This window comes from Aotus nancymaae, unplaced genomic scaffold (genome assembly GCF_030222135.1).
Source record: "Aotus nancymaae isolate 86718 unplaced genomic scaffold, 86718_ANA_hifiasm-v0.15.2.pri h1tg000006l, whole genome shotgun sequence".
NCBI classification, from domain to species: Eukaryota; Metazoa; Chordata; class Mammalia; order Primates; family Aotidae; genus Aotus; species Aotus nancymaae.
Window position 1 is genome coordinate 48,932,186 of NW_026988417.1, and position 17,845 is coordinate 48,950,030.

The following is a 17,845-nucleotide window of genomic DNA, read 5'->3' on the forward strand; positions in this document are numbered from 1 at the left end:
TAGGCACTGTTTTAGGCATTTTACTTTAATTAACGAACTCAAATTAAAATTCAAGACTAATGACACAGTTCAAGGCTTTTTCAATAAAACCAAGTTCTCTCTGCAAAAGCCATGACTGCTTAGAAGACATCATGCCAACACTGTGTGAGACTTGCCACATCTATTTGCTATGAACCCGTCAACTCCGTATCAATTAACATTTTACTTCTAATGCCTTCCTAATTCTATCTCACTGTTGTTTTTGCCATGTCATATTAATGGGAAAGAAGAATCAGGAAGGAAAGGCTGAAGCAAGAACCCAAGGAATCATCATTATCACCATCATCATTTTCATCAAAATAGCTAATACTCGTCGAGAGCTACTTTTATATCAGGTTCTAAGTTCCATACTGTTCATTCATTATCCACTTAATTCTTACAGCAACCTTAATATGTAGGTATTATTATGCTCAACTTGCTCATCAAGTAAATAATTGACTTGTACATCACAGAGTAAGGATTCAAACCCAGGAACCATATAACTCCGAAAACTATGCTCTTAAACAAAAAAAAATCAGGCACACAAAAGTGATTTATTACAGAGCCAGCACGGTTGCTTCTAAGGTGACTTCTAATGTCAAAGAAAGGGGTTCTTCACTGGGCGTGGTGGCTCACGCCTGTAATCCCAACACTTAGTGAGGCCAAGGTGGGCAGATCACGAGGTCTGGAGATGGCCACCATCCTGGCTAACATGGTGAAACCCTGTCTCTACTGAAAATACAAAAAAAAAAAAAAAACTTAGCCAGGCGTAGTGGCATGCACCTGTAGTCCCAGCTACTTGGGAGGCTGAGGAAGGAGAATCACTTGAACCTGGGAGGCGGAGGTTGCAGTGAGCCAAGATTGCGCCACTGCACTCCAGCCTGGGCAACAGAGCAAGACTCTGTCTCAAAAAAAGAAAAAGAAGAAAGAAAAGAAAAGAAAGAAAGAAGGAAGGAAGGAAAGAAAGAGAGAAGGAAGGGGAGGGGAGGGGAGGAAGGGAGGGAGAGAGGGAGGGAGGGAGGAAGGAAGGGAAGAAGGAAGGGAAGAAGGAAGGGAAAGAAAGGAAAGAAAGAAAGAGTTTCCTGTTCTATCAGTAGAATACTCGTTTATTAGGTCTAGAAAAAACTGTGTCTTATTTATGTCGTCTGTGATTTATAGTTATCTCTCCAGCACTCAGACTAGAAATTGCTTGGTAAATACTTGCTGAATGAATGCCCAGTGATTAGAAATGGCCCTGGTATCCAGAGAGGGATCAGAAATCTCTATGTGAATTATGTCTTTAAAATAAGGCTGAAATAGAGATACTAGGACTACCTCACAGCGTCATGAATTTCTTTGTCTCTCTACTATTTCCCTCCTGACTTACTAAAAATTTTAACAATCTCCATTTATCATCAAAATAACTTTTCTCTGAATCCGATGCCCCAATTCTAGTCTTTACCCCAAGCTATTCCCATTTTTTGTCTGCCTTCCCTAGACACATGGCACAAACAAGTGTTCTATGTGTGCTGTCTTTCTTCCCTAACTTCTTTAGCTAACTCTGCAATCTAGCTGTTGCTCACTCCTCCTTCGGATCCCAAACTCAGGGATGTTCAGCAAGTCTCACTTCATTAAACCCTCTGCAAACTGAAACTGTTGACAAGCCTCTCAAAAATTTCTGAATATGAGAAGTCAAGACATAAAATACTTATTCCTTTAAGGTGTAATGGCTAAGTTATTTTTATAGAACCAAAGTATAATTTATGTGACCAAAATATTGTATAACAATGTCCTAAATGTTCAAAAGCAGAGGAATCATTTTTTAAATTATAGTATATTTATTAAACAGTTCTCAAACTGAGATTTTTATTTTCTGCTATTTATATGCAATTCTAAACTTACTATGGTGAACATATATCCCTGTTGTAATAATTTAAAAATCACACACACACACCCCAAGGTTTTATGAAGGGTTATCTTTGGATAGTAGGATTATGGTTGATACTAACTCTACAAAAACTTCATTTTACCCAATGTTTGCTACAAGAGCACATGAGACTTATCCAATTAGTGTAATAATTCACATTCCATCAGAAACTGTTTAGATTATTACATTAGAGAAATAACAAAATGCCAATTTTTCATGACCATGATTATTCAGCTTCTCAAATTTGGTAAAATGAATATATATTCTAATTATCCTGCTCTTCTGTGAATATATTTTATGACATATCCAGCTTTAGAGGATTCAATATTCACCTTTTAAATTTAATTAGTGCCATTCGCATGACTCAAATATAGACTTAAGTATTTAGGGTCTATCCATGTCACAATAACTTCAGATTCTTTTTTTACAAAATACATAAAATGCCAAGATTTATATCACATTTTAGTTTTCAAAAAGCTTAATTTTCCTCTTATTATAGAAAATTTTTAAGTATTATTTGAGATGCTCTAGGGTGGAAGTCAATCCGAACCCAGTTATTTCTTCCCTGCCGAACTTTTAACCTGACTAATAGCAATGTGGTCCTTAGTTTGGGCAAAGAATGGTTTAATTCCCAATGACATCTCTTCCAAAGAGGTGTAGGAAAAATAAAACAAAATAGAGACATGAGCTCTAGGGTTCCTTCCTCTACTTGTTTCTTATATAATCTAAGACAACTTCCATAAATGTGGTGCTGTTCTACCAATCTAAAAACTCAAAGTTGGCCCAACTGACATCTAAGTAGCCTTCAACCTCAGGATTTGAGATTCTAAATTAAGCCAATTGTTTCAAGGGCTGAACTTTTCAAGTTACCAGGACCAGAAAATACCAATTCTGTATGACCCTGTGGGTTATGTATGTTAGTGTCATACATACATAAGGTATTTATTATCATAAGGCATGTAACAACTTCACTTGTCTCTAAGTCTTACATGAAATAAAATGAGAAGCAAGCATTGAGAAGTCTTCATAAGAGCTCAATCCATATAATCCATTAATTCTGTCCTTCTAGAGAACCCTAATACACTTATAAAATGAACAGAGATCATCCATATCATTTTTTTTTTTGAGATGGACTCTCACTCTGTCACCCAGGCTGGAGTGCAGTGGCATGATCTCAACTCACTGCAACCTCTGCCTCCTAGGTTCAAGCGATTCTCCTGCCTCAGCCTCCTGAGCAGCTAGGGCTACAGGCATGTACCACCACACACAGCTAATTTTTGTATTTTTAGTAGAGACGAGGTTTCACCGTATTGGCCAGGCTGGTCTCAAACTTCTGACCTCGTGATCCACCCGCCTTGGCCTCCCAAAGTGCTGGGATTACAGGCGTGAGCCACCATACCTGGCCTCATCCATACCATTTTTAACTCGGTCTTGAGTAACCAGAATTGTAGTGATCTTGTGGGATCACATAGGGGGAACCTTTCACTTACTCTACTTTTTTTTTCTCTAGCTGTTGTAGAAGATAGATATCTTAACTTATTTTATCCTCTCAATTATCCTCTGAGGTCCTTATTTTACAGATCAGGAAGCTGAGAGGCAGGAGTTGGGCAACTTGCCCAAGAAATTTTGACTAGGAAAAGGCAGAGCTAAGATCACTATAAGTAAGCTCTGGTAATCTCTATAGTAACAGTAGCTACCATATATTGAGGATCTACCTTAATCCCCACACTCCTTACATAAATGATCCTATATAATATAAATCTGATCATGTCACATCACAGCTCAAAATCCTCCAACTGATTTCCCATTATACTTTGGCTAGTATCCTAAATCCTTATTTTAACCTACAAAGCATTCCTCTACCTACCCCTCCAACTGATGTCCTATCGGTGTTCCCTCTTGCTCACAACGCTTTAGCCAAACTGGCCTCCTACTGGTCCTCAAGCATGTCACACATGCTCCCACCTTAGGCCCATTGCACTTGCCATTTCCTGGGTCTTATATGTTCCATCCTTAGGTAGCCACATGGCATGTTTCCTCCCTTCTTTCAGCCTCTGGTCAAATGTCACATCCTCACAGAGGTCTTCCCTAGCTATGCTATTCAAAATGGAAATTCCATCAATTTTTTAGTATCTATCTAAACTCTTAGTATATTAGCTGTATGTTGCTGTGTAACAAATTATCTCAAAACTTACTGTCTTAAAACAACATGTATTAATCTTACTGTTTCTATGCATCTAGGAATTCAGAGTGGCTTAACTGGGTCTGACTCAGAGACTCTCATGAAATTGCATGCAATATGTCAGCTGGGGCTACAGTCATCTGAATGTTTGGGCTCAAGGATCCATTTCTCAGATGGCTCTCTCACAAAGCTATTGACAGGAGGTCTCAGTTCCTCATTGGCTGTTGGAAGGAACCCCAATTCCTCACTTTATGGGCCTCCCATACGGCTGCTTGAGTCTCTTCCCTATCTAACTTCCCTCAGAGTCAGTGAGAACCACAAATCAAACTTGGTTCCATAAACCAGTAGATAGGCAAACATATTGGGTCCTGGGGACATTTCCTAATCCCACTGTGGCTTTATCACCCTACCAGGCCATTGCTGCTGTCATCTACCACCACTAAGCAGGTGACCTCACCCCACTCAGATCTCACCCCACTTGGGATCCAACACCCTGGGCCAAGCCAAGGTCTTCCTCCCTGCCAGACACCTACCTCACTGAGCCCCACCTAAATGCTTTTGAACTGAATTATTCAAGAAGGTAAGAAGAAAGCAGGGTCTTTATAATTTTTAATGTATTTGAGAAATACCTCAAGTAACTTTCCGGGGTTCAATCTCATTGCTTTATAATTGTGTCTTGTGTTAGAATGCCCATAGCATCCCACTGAAGCTAATATTTTCATGATTCCTCCCAGGCTCTTGACAGAGGGCTGAATTTTTCTTACTCTTTTTATATGTTGCCTTGAATCTACCCAGAGAAATCTCCTATTTGTTCCCTTTGAGTAACGCCCCTTTCAACATTAAATATTGTTTCACTGATCTCATGTACCTAAAATGTCCCCTCCCACACAAACCTAGTACTGAGTACCTTCCCTAACTTAACCATCACCCTGGAAGACCACCTATTGGCAGAGGGATTCTTAATAAATGTAAGGAAAGTAAATAACAATATATACTAACAATATAACAATATAACACTAACTCTCCCTTTGACAATTCAAAAAACAAAAGATGTTGAACTTTGACATTCATAGAAATGTCAAATATGATGCAATACCATCACACCTGGCTAACTCTTATGCTTTTTTCAGGAAAGAACAACTTTTGAGCCTCAATTTCTTTATTCTTAAAATGATAAAGAACACTTAACTCATTTAATTCATTGAGATCAAATAAGGTAATATAAAAGTGGGGTTTTTATTTTAATTTTTTTTGAGACAGGGTCTTGCTCGGTCACCCAGACTGGAGTGCAATGGCATGATCATAGTTCGCTGCAGCTTCAAACTCCCAGGTTCAAGCAATCCTCCTACCTCAGCCCCCAAGTAACTGAGACCATAGGCATGAGTCACTGTGCCTGGCTAATTTTTGTATTTTTTGTAAAGACAGGGTCTTCCTATGTTGCCTGGGAATGTTTTCGAACTTCTAGGCTCCAGTGATTTACCAGCCTCAGCCTGGAATTACAGGCATGAGCCACCACACTCAGTGTTGGGATCACAGGCATGAGCCACTGCATCCAGTCAGAAGTGGTTTTTATCCATAAAATAGTCATATAAATATAACTAGTTAATATCATTATTTTCTGTCTTAAGTTTTGCTGTAAGCCCAAGCTGCCAAATCTTAGACTATTCAGAAAAGTGTCCATCATTTTTTCTGCATTTGTATATTACTAATGATACAATTTAAGAACCTCAGAAACATGGCACATGCCTACCTATGTAACAAATCTGCACCATCCACACATGTACTCCAGAACTTAAAGTATAATAAACAAGTTTAAAAAAAAAAAGAAAAAATAAGTGTGTTAACCTCAATGAATGTCTAGTATCTACAACCTATAATCTACTCATTTATCCATTTATTCAATAAATGTATATTGAATACCTACTGTTTTCAAGGTACTCTTGCTGGTTAATAAACAGTAAACAAAACAGAGTCCCTCTCCTCAAGAGCTTCCATTCAAGTGGGAGGAAACAGGTAATAAATCAGGGAATAGTAAAGGCTATGACAAACCCAGGTAAAGGGTAAGAGAGTGTCAAAGAAGGTTACCAAGGAAGGCCTCTCTGAGGAGCAGGAATGATGTAAGGGAGAAAGCCATGTGGATACCTCAAGGAAGAACATCCCAAGCAGCGTTGCAGAGAAATGCAAAGGCCCTGAGACAGAAACACTTACCATGTCTGACAATGGCAAGGTAGCCAATGCTGTAAGAGCGGAGATCACTCAGAGATGAGGTGGAAGAGATAGACACAGGCAGATCACGCATGGCTTTGAAAATAACAGTAAGAAACTTGGCACAAGGTATGATGAGAGGCCACTGGAATACTGAGCGAGTATGTCATTGTTACGCTTTGAGGGATTATACAAGAAGCTAGCCTAAGGGGTTGCTTGTCTGTATATGTTTTATACTTCTTTAATTGTATTTTAACTATTTGCACACTTTACTGTGTCAAATGCTGCTTTGAAGTTCAGAAGAATGAATGTGGTAATAAAACAAAGAAAGTTTCTGGGAAGCAGTGGAAAATAAAAGTCTAATTGAAGTGGAGTCAAGAGAAAATTGGAGCAGATTTTTGTGGAGGCAACAAGTATACACAATTCTTTCAAGTTTGCTATAAAATAAAGCAAAAATAAAATTGAAGTTGGAGGAGCGTGAGAGGTCAAGAAAGAAGATGTTCCATACTGTTTGTATGTTGGGGGAAAACCCAGGGAAAAGGGAAAAATGATTATCTAAGAAAGGGAGAGAGTATTTGAAAAACAGTAAGTCTATGAGAGAAGTGAAAAGAGAGGATTTAGTCTACATAGGTGAAAAAGTTGGCATTAGATAGTGGCAGGGACAGTATATCTCTTTTCAATGTGAAGGAAGGAAGGAAAAAGACATGGGTACAGATGTAGAAAGGGTGCTATATTTGGTGATGGGAATATATAAATTTTTCTAGTGGCTTATATTTTCTCAGTAATATTAGAAGCAAGAAAGCTAAGGAGTATGGGGAAAGAGATCTAGAGGCTTGACAGGAAAGAGCCTATGAAATGATTGCTGCTGAATGTCAACTTTGTCTTTCTTATTATTATTATTATACTTTAAGTTGTGGGATGCATACGCAGAACGTGCAGGTTTGTTACATAGGTATACACGTGCCATGGTAGTTTGCTGCACCCATGAAGCCATCATCTACATTAGGTATTTCTCCTAATGCTATCTCTTCCCTTGACTCCACCACCCCGTCAAGACCCAGTGTGTGATGTTCCCCTTCCTGTGTCCTGTGTCCATGTGTTCTCATTGTTCAACACCCACTTGTGAGTGAGAACATGCAGTGTTTGGTTTTCTGTTCTTGTGTTAGTTTGCTGAGAATGATGGTTTCCAGCTTCATCCATGTCCCTGCAAAGGACATGAACTCATCCTTTTTTATGGCTGCATAGTACTCCATTGTGTATATGTGCCACATTTTCTTTATCCAGTCTATCATTGATGGGCATTTGAGTTGGTTCCAAATCTTTGCTATTGTGAATACTGCCACAATGAACATACCTGTGCATGTGTCTTTATAGCAGAATGATTTGCAACTTTGTCTTTCTATGTGCCCTTATTTTGTAAATAATTCTTTTTTTTTTTTTTGAGACAGAGTCTAGCTCTGTCATCCAGGGTAGAGTGCAGTGATGTGATCGCAGCTCACTGCAACCTCTGCCTTCTGGGCTCAATTTATCCTCCACCTCGGCCTCTTGAGCTCCTGAGTGGCTGGGAATACAGGCCACCACGCCTGGCTAATTCTTTAAATTTTAAAAAAAAATTTTAATTTAATTTTTAAATTTTTTATAGAGATGGAGTTTTGCTGTGTTGCCCAGGCTGGTCTCAAACTCCTGAGCTCAAGTAGTCTGCCCACCTCAGCCTACCAAAGTACTGGGATTACAGGCACTAGCCACTGTGCCCGGCTCTAAATCATACTTGACTCTGTTATATTGTAAACTTTTAGAGGGCAGAAGTTATGCTCACCTCATTGATTCCGTATGTTTAAAAAACATATTAGATACTGAAGATGTAGAGGAGCTGTTACTATGATGCTGGACAGTGGGACATTAAGTTTTGCCTAACTGAAGTCTTGGGGGAGAGTACAAAATTATGTGAACTTCCCAACTGATTATGAAACAACTGGTTACATTTTTGGCGTAAAGAGATAGAAGTAAAAGTAATATATAGCATCCACTAAAAAATGCTACAAGCATCTACTCAAAAAGTTTTATCTTTTAATCCCCTATGGACTCTGCGATGCTACAGTTATTACTTATATATTTAAATTACAGATTGGACACCTGGTTTTCCAGTCATATAATTAAGTCTACATCTCACTACTACCATTTAGCTTACTTTTCATTTTTTATCTGAAAATTAATCTTATTAAGATTAAAAACTCAAATATACCTATTTTAGTTTTTATAACTTAATTCAACTTTTTTTCTGGCCTATTAAAGGGAATGCCTACCAATGTCAGTTTTTTTATTATTCTCCCAAGACTTGGAAGTGGCTAGCCTATATTACTAACAGTATTTACACCTAATTATAAACAATAAAGTTGACCTTTGAAAATAACTATCGAGCATCAGAAAGTGTCTTTTCTTCATCTGCTTTAAGGATTACATTTGTTTCTTTTGTGTAAATAATATATTATTACAATTTGAGATTATCTACTTCATCTTTAATACAATGAGAGCTAGAAATAAATCAATAAACATTTTAAAATGTTTTCTACAATTCTATTTCATCTCATTTATTAGTGACATTTAAGTTCTGCCTCTTTCTTTAACACTCATTTCCTAAACCTCAACTGTGATAATTTTACATTTTATTATACAATAGTTTTCCTTCCACTGGGTCATCTGTTAATACTTCTCCAACAAATCAGAGTCTTCTTACGAAGGGCTGTTGTGAATACCAGCATTCCTAAATTTCTATACAAAAATAAAAATAAAAATTCCCAGGTACACAGTTTTCCTCCATGTCAGCATAATTCCACTTTCCAACATCCGGGGCTAGATAAAGTTGTTGTTTAACAAGGCAATGAGCATTTATAACATTTCTACCCATTACAGCATTTAACAAATGTTATTGAAATTGCTAATTCACTTGTCTATATCCCACTGTAGACTATAAACTCTGTGAGATTAGAGACTGTGCCTATCTAATTCTTTGTATCCTCAATCTGGTACATAATAAAAGGTCAACAAAATACATGCTGAATCAAGGAAAGTCCCAGCAATGTGGAGAATGGATATGAAGAACTCCACAGCAAGGCACTTACCTGTGAGATCCAGGGTTCTGTCCACAAAAATCACTGATGCCCTGCCTGCAGCAGTCTTCCTCCTGTTCTTGGCAGGGGCATAATTGGCCAGATCCGCAGCGATGACCCGACTTAAGGAACCTACAGCAAAACACTCCTCCCGTACTCCTAAATGTTCACACAGAGAACTGAGGCCTGACACCAGGCACCTGATCTGCAGGAGCAGCTCCGGGGTTAGGGCAGTGGCGTCCACATCGCCCAGGCTGCCCAGCTTCCTCTTATCCGGTCGGGCACTATTAAGGAGATGCACATCCTGGGGTAACAGTGGGAAAAGAGATGCAAAGGTTGGAGTCAATGCAAGGTGGGGAGCGACAGGGGCAAGCAATAACGGGACATGGAACACCTCAGCCGTGTAGTTAATGTTGCCCATCCACTCACACAGCTTCTCCTCCAGCTGCTCGAACACCGGCTGCTGCCCCTCCATCTCGGCCGCTGCCGCGGCTGGGACATGATTAGCTGTGAGGTGGACAGCATGGCTCACGGCTGTGACCACCACACAATACTGGAAGTGACTGCGGCAGATGATGTCCCGTAGGATCTCCACGGTTCGGCCTTTCAGCAGGCGGCTCAGCACAAACACCGCCTTGGGCTGCCTGGCTCCACCACCAACTGCGTCGGGCTCGAACTCTAGAAGGTGACACTCAGGACTCCCCACCGCCTCCAGGAGACGGGTGGATCCGCAGCCCCAGTGCAGGCTCTCGGCGCAGGCGGCGTCCAGGTAAACCACAGCCCGTTTCACTTTGGCCAGCACCTGCTCCCATCCTTGCTGGGTAAAGGACAGTACGCCTGAGGCGCTCATAGTTGGGGATTCGCAAACTTGGGGAACTACGGTGCAGGAACTTCTCTCAGAACTCACCGCTTCCGGAAATGGGGCTCCCAGAGGCTTTGACAGTCAACACAGTACACGTGGTCCGGCCTCTGACACGCTCCCTGACGGCGCGCTGTAATGACGTTGAACTGAGCGGTGATTGGCTAGGGAGGAGGCCAGGACTGAGGAAGGATGGTCTGGTCTGGAAAGAAGTGGGAGGGGTTCTGTGGCTCTGGGCTTCCTCAAACGCTCGCGGAGAGGAGAAGGCGTTGCCTGGGATGGAGCTGAACTGAGTTCTTTCTGTCACTCGGCCTGTCTGCGCAGATGATCTTTTCTCGTTCCTTGAAACTTCTCTGAAATAAAACCTTATCCGAAATTTGATATCTTCCTTAGATGTGAATACGTCTCTAAAAGTACAGCCACCTTCCCAATTTAAACTCAGAGCAACTAGAAAAAGATAATAAAAACAACTGTGTGCAATATTTTGACTTTATAGGTTGCTGTCACATTACCTCATAACAAACACATCTGTTGTTCTCATTTTCACTTTCTCCATCTTTCCTCCCTCATCTCATCGTCACTAAATCTTGATCGGCTTTAAAACTCCTAGAATTGAGCCTTTCCTCTCCATTTTTGCTATCACAGAAACTCAACATCATTACTCACCCGGACAACGATCTCCCAACATTTTCTGGCTTTTGATCTCTTCCCCCTCAAATTCTGTTTTCTTCCTAATAAACAAAGTTGGTCCTACAATTTTTCTGCTTAAAAGTTTCTCCTAGCCCAGTTGCTGACAGGATATATGCACACTCTTTAAAAAGCATCAACATGATTTCTCCATTTCTCTCTAGCTACTCCCAACCTGGTGAAAAATTATACCTTTGCAATGAATGCAGTGGGCTGAACCCCAAATGTTTCATGGGTTCTGTTTGTTCCACCAATATACTTATATTACTTACCAAAAAAAATCATTCAACGGTACTGCCCATATGAGAGTTTTTCTAACACCACCACTATCTCCCTATCGCCTTCCTCTTTCCCCACCCTCCAAACCACTCAACTGATACATTTGCTAAGTACTTGCTATATCACTGGGGTAAGTATTAACACCTATTTTCCTTAAGCTATCTGTTTTACTAAATTATGCACTAGATGCTTGGTGTCCCCAACACTTATAACAGGCATTCAATAAATGTTTGTTGAATGAATGTTCAATTAATATCCATGGCAAGGCTCAGTGGCTCACGCCTGAGAGGCCAAGATAGGTGGACCCTCTGAAGTCAGGGGCTCGAGACCAGCTTGGCCAACATGGTGAAGCCCCGTCTCTACTAAAATACAAAAATTAGCTAGACGTGGTGGCAGGTGCCTGTAATCCCAGCTACTCAAGAGGCTGAGCAGGAGAATCGCTTGAACCCAATAGGTGGAGGTTGCAGTGAGCCGAGATCACGCCACTGCACTCCAGCCTGGACGACAGAGCAAGACACCATAATAAATAAATAAATAAATAAATAGGTCTGGCATGGTGGCTCACGCCTGTAATCCTAGCACTTTGGAAGGCCGAGGTGGGTGGATCACCTGAGGTCAGGAGTTCAAGACTAGCCTGGCCAACATGACAAAAGCTGATCTCTACTAAAAATACAAAAATTAGCTAGGCATGGTGATGCACGCCTGTAATCCTAGCTACTCCAGAGGCTGAGGCAGGAGAATTGCTTGAACCCAGGAGGTGGAGACTGCAGTGAGCCAAGATCGCTCCACTGTACTCCAGCCTGCAAGATGGGAGCGAGACTCCATCTCAAAAAAAAAATACATAAATAAAATAAAAATAAAAATAAAACATTAATAGCCATTTAATAATGTATCCAGCCAATTTTTAATAAACATGTACAATATTCCAAACACTGTCTGAGGTATTAAGGATATACAGAAAAATAAGCCACAGCCCTGATTTCAAAATTATTGTAATGAAATAAAGGGACCCACACATATAAAACAAATGCAATAAAATGTTACAGAGGCAAAGAGTTTTTTAAAAATATTTTGCATAGGAGTTATGAAGGAGGAAAGATAAATTCTGACTAAGGGAAAAAGGAAGTAGTCAGAAAAAGTTTCATATAGAGAACGAGTTTTGACTTGCCTTCAAAGAAACCCAGGTGTTCACCAGGTGGACAGGATGGGGAGGAAGATTCCTAGCAGTCCAGGCACAGAGTGCAGCGTAAACAAAGTCCTAGAGGCATAAGACAGTACAACATGTTCTCTGGAACTACAGTTTACTATAGCTGGAGTGCATTGTATGAAAAAAGGCACAAGAAGAAATAGGAGCAAGAAATTAGAAAAGAAAGAAATGGACTAGATCAGCAAGAGTCTTGTTTTCCATTCTAAATAGTAGCAGTCAGTCGGGAACTATTAATGTATTTTGGGATATGGAAACAATTTGTTCACATCTGGATTTTAGGAAAAAAAGATTCTAGTCGAGACATGGAAAATAATTTGAAATGGAGCAATTTAGGGCAGAGAGAGCAGTTAAGAAAATAATTGTATCAGCAGCAATTCTGGGTGAGAGAGTTGAGAGCGTAACAAGCAGACAGACAGAGTGAGGAGTGTGAAGAGCTGTTAAGAACATAGAGCCAAAGGGCTTGCTTATTAGTTTTGCAGAGACGCTGACATGGAAGGAAAATTTCAGGTTAGTACCCAGCTTTCTGACTGGTAAATGCCAGTCACTGAGATTTGAAAAACCATAAGAGAAGCAGACTGGGCAATAAATATACAGTTCAGCAGGGACATGTTTTTGTTTGTTTCCTTATGGTAAGATAAGCATAACATAAGTCACCATCTTAACCATTGTAAAATGTGCAGTTTGGTGGCTTTAAGTACATTCACATTGTTATATAATCAATCTCTGAACTTTTTGTCTCACAAAACTGAAACTCTGTACCCATTAAATAACAACTCCCCCATTTCCCCTCTCCCCAGCCCATTCTACTTCCATTCTACTTTCTGTTTCTATGAGCCGACTACTCTAGTTGTTGGCAGTGTAGTAGGTGACTACTCTAAATAGCTCATATAAGTGGGACAATACAGTATTTGTTTTGTTGTGATTGACCTACTTCACTTAGCATAAGGTCCTCCAAGTTCATCTATATTGTAACGTGCATCAGAATTTTCTTTTTGAAGCTGAATAATATTCCATTGTATGTTACACCATTTTGTTTATCTATTCATCTGCCTATGGACATTTGGTCTGCTTCCACCTTTTAGCTATTATGAATAATGCCACTCTGAACATGCCCAGGAGAGTCATAAACCCGGTAGAACCCAGTAGGTAAACAGGCCAATGATAGACCTAAGTTCACATGCTGAACCAGCAAAGAAGATATTCCTACATGTTTGTATCCTTGTCAGTACAAAAATTATTTTAAGAAGCTTAAGTTGAATAACTTGATGGATGACAGTCCTTGCTCTTCAATTTAAACTCAGGTCAGTGACTAGTTACTAGCACCTGCATTAACCCTGATGTCAAAATCACTTTTTGTTTCTACCCCTTGCATCTCATGCTGAACCATACCTTCATCAGATGAGTCTGAGTGAATTAATACTTCATCTTCTCTGAAAGGGAAAGGCACTCATGAAGTCAGGGTTGAGTACTGTGTCAGCAACTGATAGTGGTTGCCTCAATATTTATTCATCTCTTCTTCTGTAGTAATAGGTTTCTTCTGAACACATAGACACACAGCTGGTGACTACTTTTCCAAGCCTCTTGTAGCTAGCTATGGATGCATGATGAGGCACAGATGGTTGGAAGTGACATATGCAAATTTCAAGTCATTCCTTAATGGTGTATACTTTTCTTTCCCTACAAATCTTGCTTTCAATTATTTTGTACATGTACCCAGAGTGGAATTGCTGGATCATATGGAAATTTTCTTTTTAACTTCTTGACAGACCTCTGTTTTTGTTTTGTTTTGTTTTTTACAGAGGCTGCAACATTTTATATTCCTACTCACAATGCACAAGGGTTCAGATATCTCCACATCCTTGCCGACACTTGATATTTCCTGGATGTTTTGATAATGGCCATCCTAATAGGTGTCACAACATGTTTTAAATATACTTGTGGGACATCCAGGCAGAAACATCTAGCATGCTGTTGGATGTATGATTCTGGAATATAGAAGAGAAATATAGCAATTGGGAATCATTAGTAAATGGATGTGCCTCAGAGTGCCTTAAGAGAGCACAAAAAAGAAAGAAGACAAGGATGGAGATGGAGAGAACTCTGAGCAACTTTTCTGGATGGGCAGAAAAAGTCAGGCCAGTGAGTGTAGTAATGAGAGGAGGAAGTTTTAAGAACAGAGTGGCCAACAGTGGCAAATGTCAGAAAAGGGAAAAGAGATGGAATATGAAAAGAATCTACAGGATTTGACCTGTGCAGGAAGAAAGTACAGTCATGACAAGGGAGTGCTGGGGGTGAGTGCAGAGTGAGTCAATGGAATAACTGTAGATAATTCCTAGAAGCAGTGTATCTTCTAGGAACTATCCACAGTTCCCAGAAAAGAAGGTGGTAGGGGAATGAGGAGGTAAAAAATAATGGAAGAATATGAAGTTGGAGTCAAAGAAAGTAACTTGGCCTCTACAATTCAGGGAGGGTACACCTTTTTTTTTTTTTTTTTTTGCAGGGACAGAGTGAGACTCTGTCTCACAGGTTGGAGTGCAGCGGCACAGTCATAGCTCACTGCAGGCTCAAACTCCTGGTTTCAAGCAATCCTCCTGCTTTGGCCTCTTGCGTAGCTAGGACTACAGGTGTGCACAACTACATATGGCTAAGTTTTTTCTTTCTTTTCTTTTCTTTTCTTTTTTTTTTTGAGATGGAGTTTCGTTCTTGTTACCCAGGCTGGAGTGCAATGGCGCGATCTCAGCTCACCGCAACCTCCGCCTCCTGGGTTCAGGCAATTCTCCTGCCTCAGCCTCCTGAGTAGCTGGGATTACAGGCACGCGCCACCATGCTGAGCTAATTTTTTGTATTTTTAGTAGAGACGGGGTTTCACCTTGTTGACCAGGATGGTCTCGATCTCTTGACCTCGTGATCCATCCGCCTCGGCCTCCCAAAGTGCTGGGATTACAGGCGTCAGCCACCGCGCCCGGCCCTTTCATTTTTTTTAATAGAGTCTGGAGGCTGGGCAGTCCAAGATCAAGGTGCTCACCTGATTCACTTCTAGTGAGAGATCTCTCTCTGGCTCACAGATGGCTGTCCATTGTTGTGCTGTATTTTCACTTGGTGAAGAGCTGACAGAGAGGAAGCAAGCCCTCCTGTCTCTTCTTCTGGAGGCTCAAACCCCTCTCCATTAGGGAGGACCTAATTACCTCACAAAGTCCCCACCTCCAAACACCATCACATTGAGGATTAAGGTTTTAGCATATGAACTTTGGAGGAACACAAACATTTAGACTATGGCAGTGATATCAGGGAAGACACTGAAAGATTTGACAAACAATGACTAAGAATGAGGTGATATAGAGAACCCCTAAAAGCTGTGCAATGCAGAGCCTGTATAGCCACATGCAACTTGAGGGACTGTCAGATCATGAAGAAGCTTGTAGGTCATATGGTAGGAAGTTTAAATTTCATTTCATATTTAAGAGAAGGCCATGGAAGGGTTTTGTGTTCCTGGAATTTCAGTGTGGCAGTGCAGATGGAAAGAAGTAGATAGATTTGGGATACGTTTTAACAAGAAGCGCTAACAGATCTTGCTAATGATTTGCATAATTGTGAGAAGGGTAGATGTGGAAGAGAGAAAAATCAAGGATAATTCTTTGATTTTTGGCTAAAACAACTAGTTAAATGATGGTTACCGATACTAAGATGAAGAAATCTTTGAGAGTATAGGAGTGGGACAAGACTCCCAGACTGGACTCTCCTATATGGGAGAGAAATTCACAAATTGTCTTTTGGACATAAGTTTGAAAGGCCTATCAAATATCCAAGAGAGGCATCGAGTGAAGCATTTGAGTCTCACCGAGTGTCCTGAGCTCAAAGACAGGTTAAGACTGCAAAGAGAAATATGGATGTCATTGGTTCTCAACGACATGACATCAAAAGTTATGGAGGCCAGGCGTGGGGCTCACACCTGTAATCTCAGCATTTTGGGAGGCTGAGGTGGGTAGAACACTTGAGGTCAGGAGTTCGAGACCAGCCTGGACAACATGGTGAAACCTCATCTCTACTAAAAATACAAAAATTAGCCGGGCCTGGTGGCTTGTGCCTGTAATCCCAGCTACTGGGGAGGCTGAGGCAGAAGAATTGCTTGAACCTGAGAAGTGGAGGTTGCAGTGAGTTGAGATAGTGCACTGAGCTCCAGTCTGGGCAATAGTGCGAGATTGTCTCAATAACTAACTAACTAACTAGCTAACTAACCAACTAAATAAATGTCACAGAGCTTGAGGAAATGACTTGGGAGACAGGGTAGACAGAAAAGAGAGGAGAGCCCAGGGAAAAGGCATTTCTTACTTTCAGATGTTACGGTAAAATAAAATGAATTCCTATTAAAATGACAAGCTTAAGACCATCACGTTTATTTTATTGAAATGTGATTTGTATTTCTCTGCTCAAAATCGTCAGCTATTATTTCCCTTCTGATCCAAAATCCAACATATCTCTCTTCACCTCATTTCTAGGTCATCCATATGCATAACAGCTTAAGGATTTACTGAGCTTAAGGATTTACTGAGCACTTTCCATGTACGTCACGTTGTAAGAGAGGACCTGGCAAATACAGAAATAAAATGATTTTGTTCTCACCCTTAAAAAGAATGTGTGAAGTTTACTGACAGCACAGCCATGAATAGGAAATAATACAATTTCCCAGAAACAACTAGCAATAGAAAATTTATTTTTTTCTTTTTTTATGAGCTAAACTTAGGACTAGGTAAAGTTTATTGTTAAAAGATGTCAGGATGCAGAGGAAGATGGCTAATTGGGGTTTAATTTATCATGGAATTACATAAAGATGAAGGAAACTCTACACATGTACAATTACTCTGCTTGCTCAAAGAAGAAAAGGCCTAAACAACACATTAGCTGCTTGCCAATAACTTGTCAAATGCTTTGACTTTTTTTTTTGTGGAGGGGACAAAGTCTCACTCTGTCGCCCAGGTTGGAGTGCAGTGGTGTGATCGTGGCTCTCTGCAACCACCTCCCCCTGAGTTCAAGTGATTCTTCTGCCTCAGCCTCTTAAGTACTTGGAATCACAGGTGTGCACCACCACACTCAGCTAATTTTTGTATTTTTAGTAGAGACAGTGTTTCACCATGTTGAACTACACTGGTCTTGAGCTCCTGACCTCAGGTGATCCACTTGCCTTGGCCTCCCAAAGTGCTGGAATTACAAACATGAGCCACCATGCCTGGCCAGTTGCTTTGACATTCGAAACCTCAATTTAGCTTTGTTATCCTTCCCCAAAATGGGTACAAAATGTTATTTTAATATATCGATTTACTGCTGAGGAAACTTAAGAACATTGAGAATTTAAGAACATTGAAATTTAAGTGACAGCAAAAAGCACAGTTAGGCCTAA

The 17,845-nt window shown here is 40.4% G+C and overlaps 1 protein-coding gene across 1 annotated transcript in view; it reads right to left on the reverse strand.

Moving 5' to 3' along the window:
* SCFD2 (sec1 family domain containing 2) overlaps positions 1 to 10,391 on the reverse strand; it is a 435,166-nt gene extending 424,775 nt beyond the window's left edge. The window contains exon 1 of the mRNA XM_012441117.3: positions 9,431 to 10,391. Within this exon, the coding sequence (XP_012296540.2) occupies positions 9,431 to 10,268 (838 nt within the window). The 5' untranslated portion in view covers positions 10,269 to 10,391. The remainder of the gene's footprint in view (positions 1 to 9,430) is intronic.
* Positions 10,392 to 17,845: the final 7,454 nt, after the last annotated feature.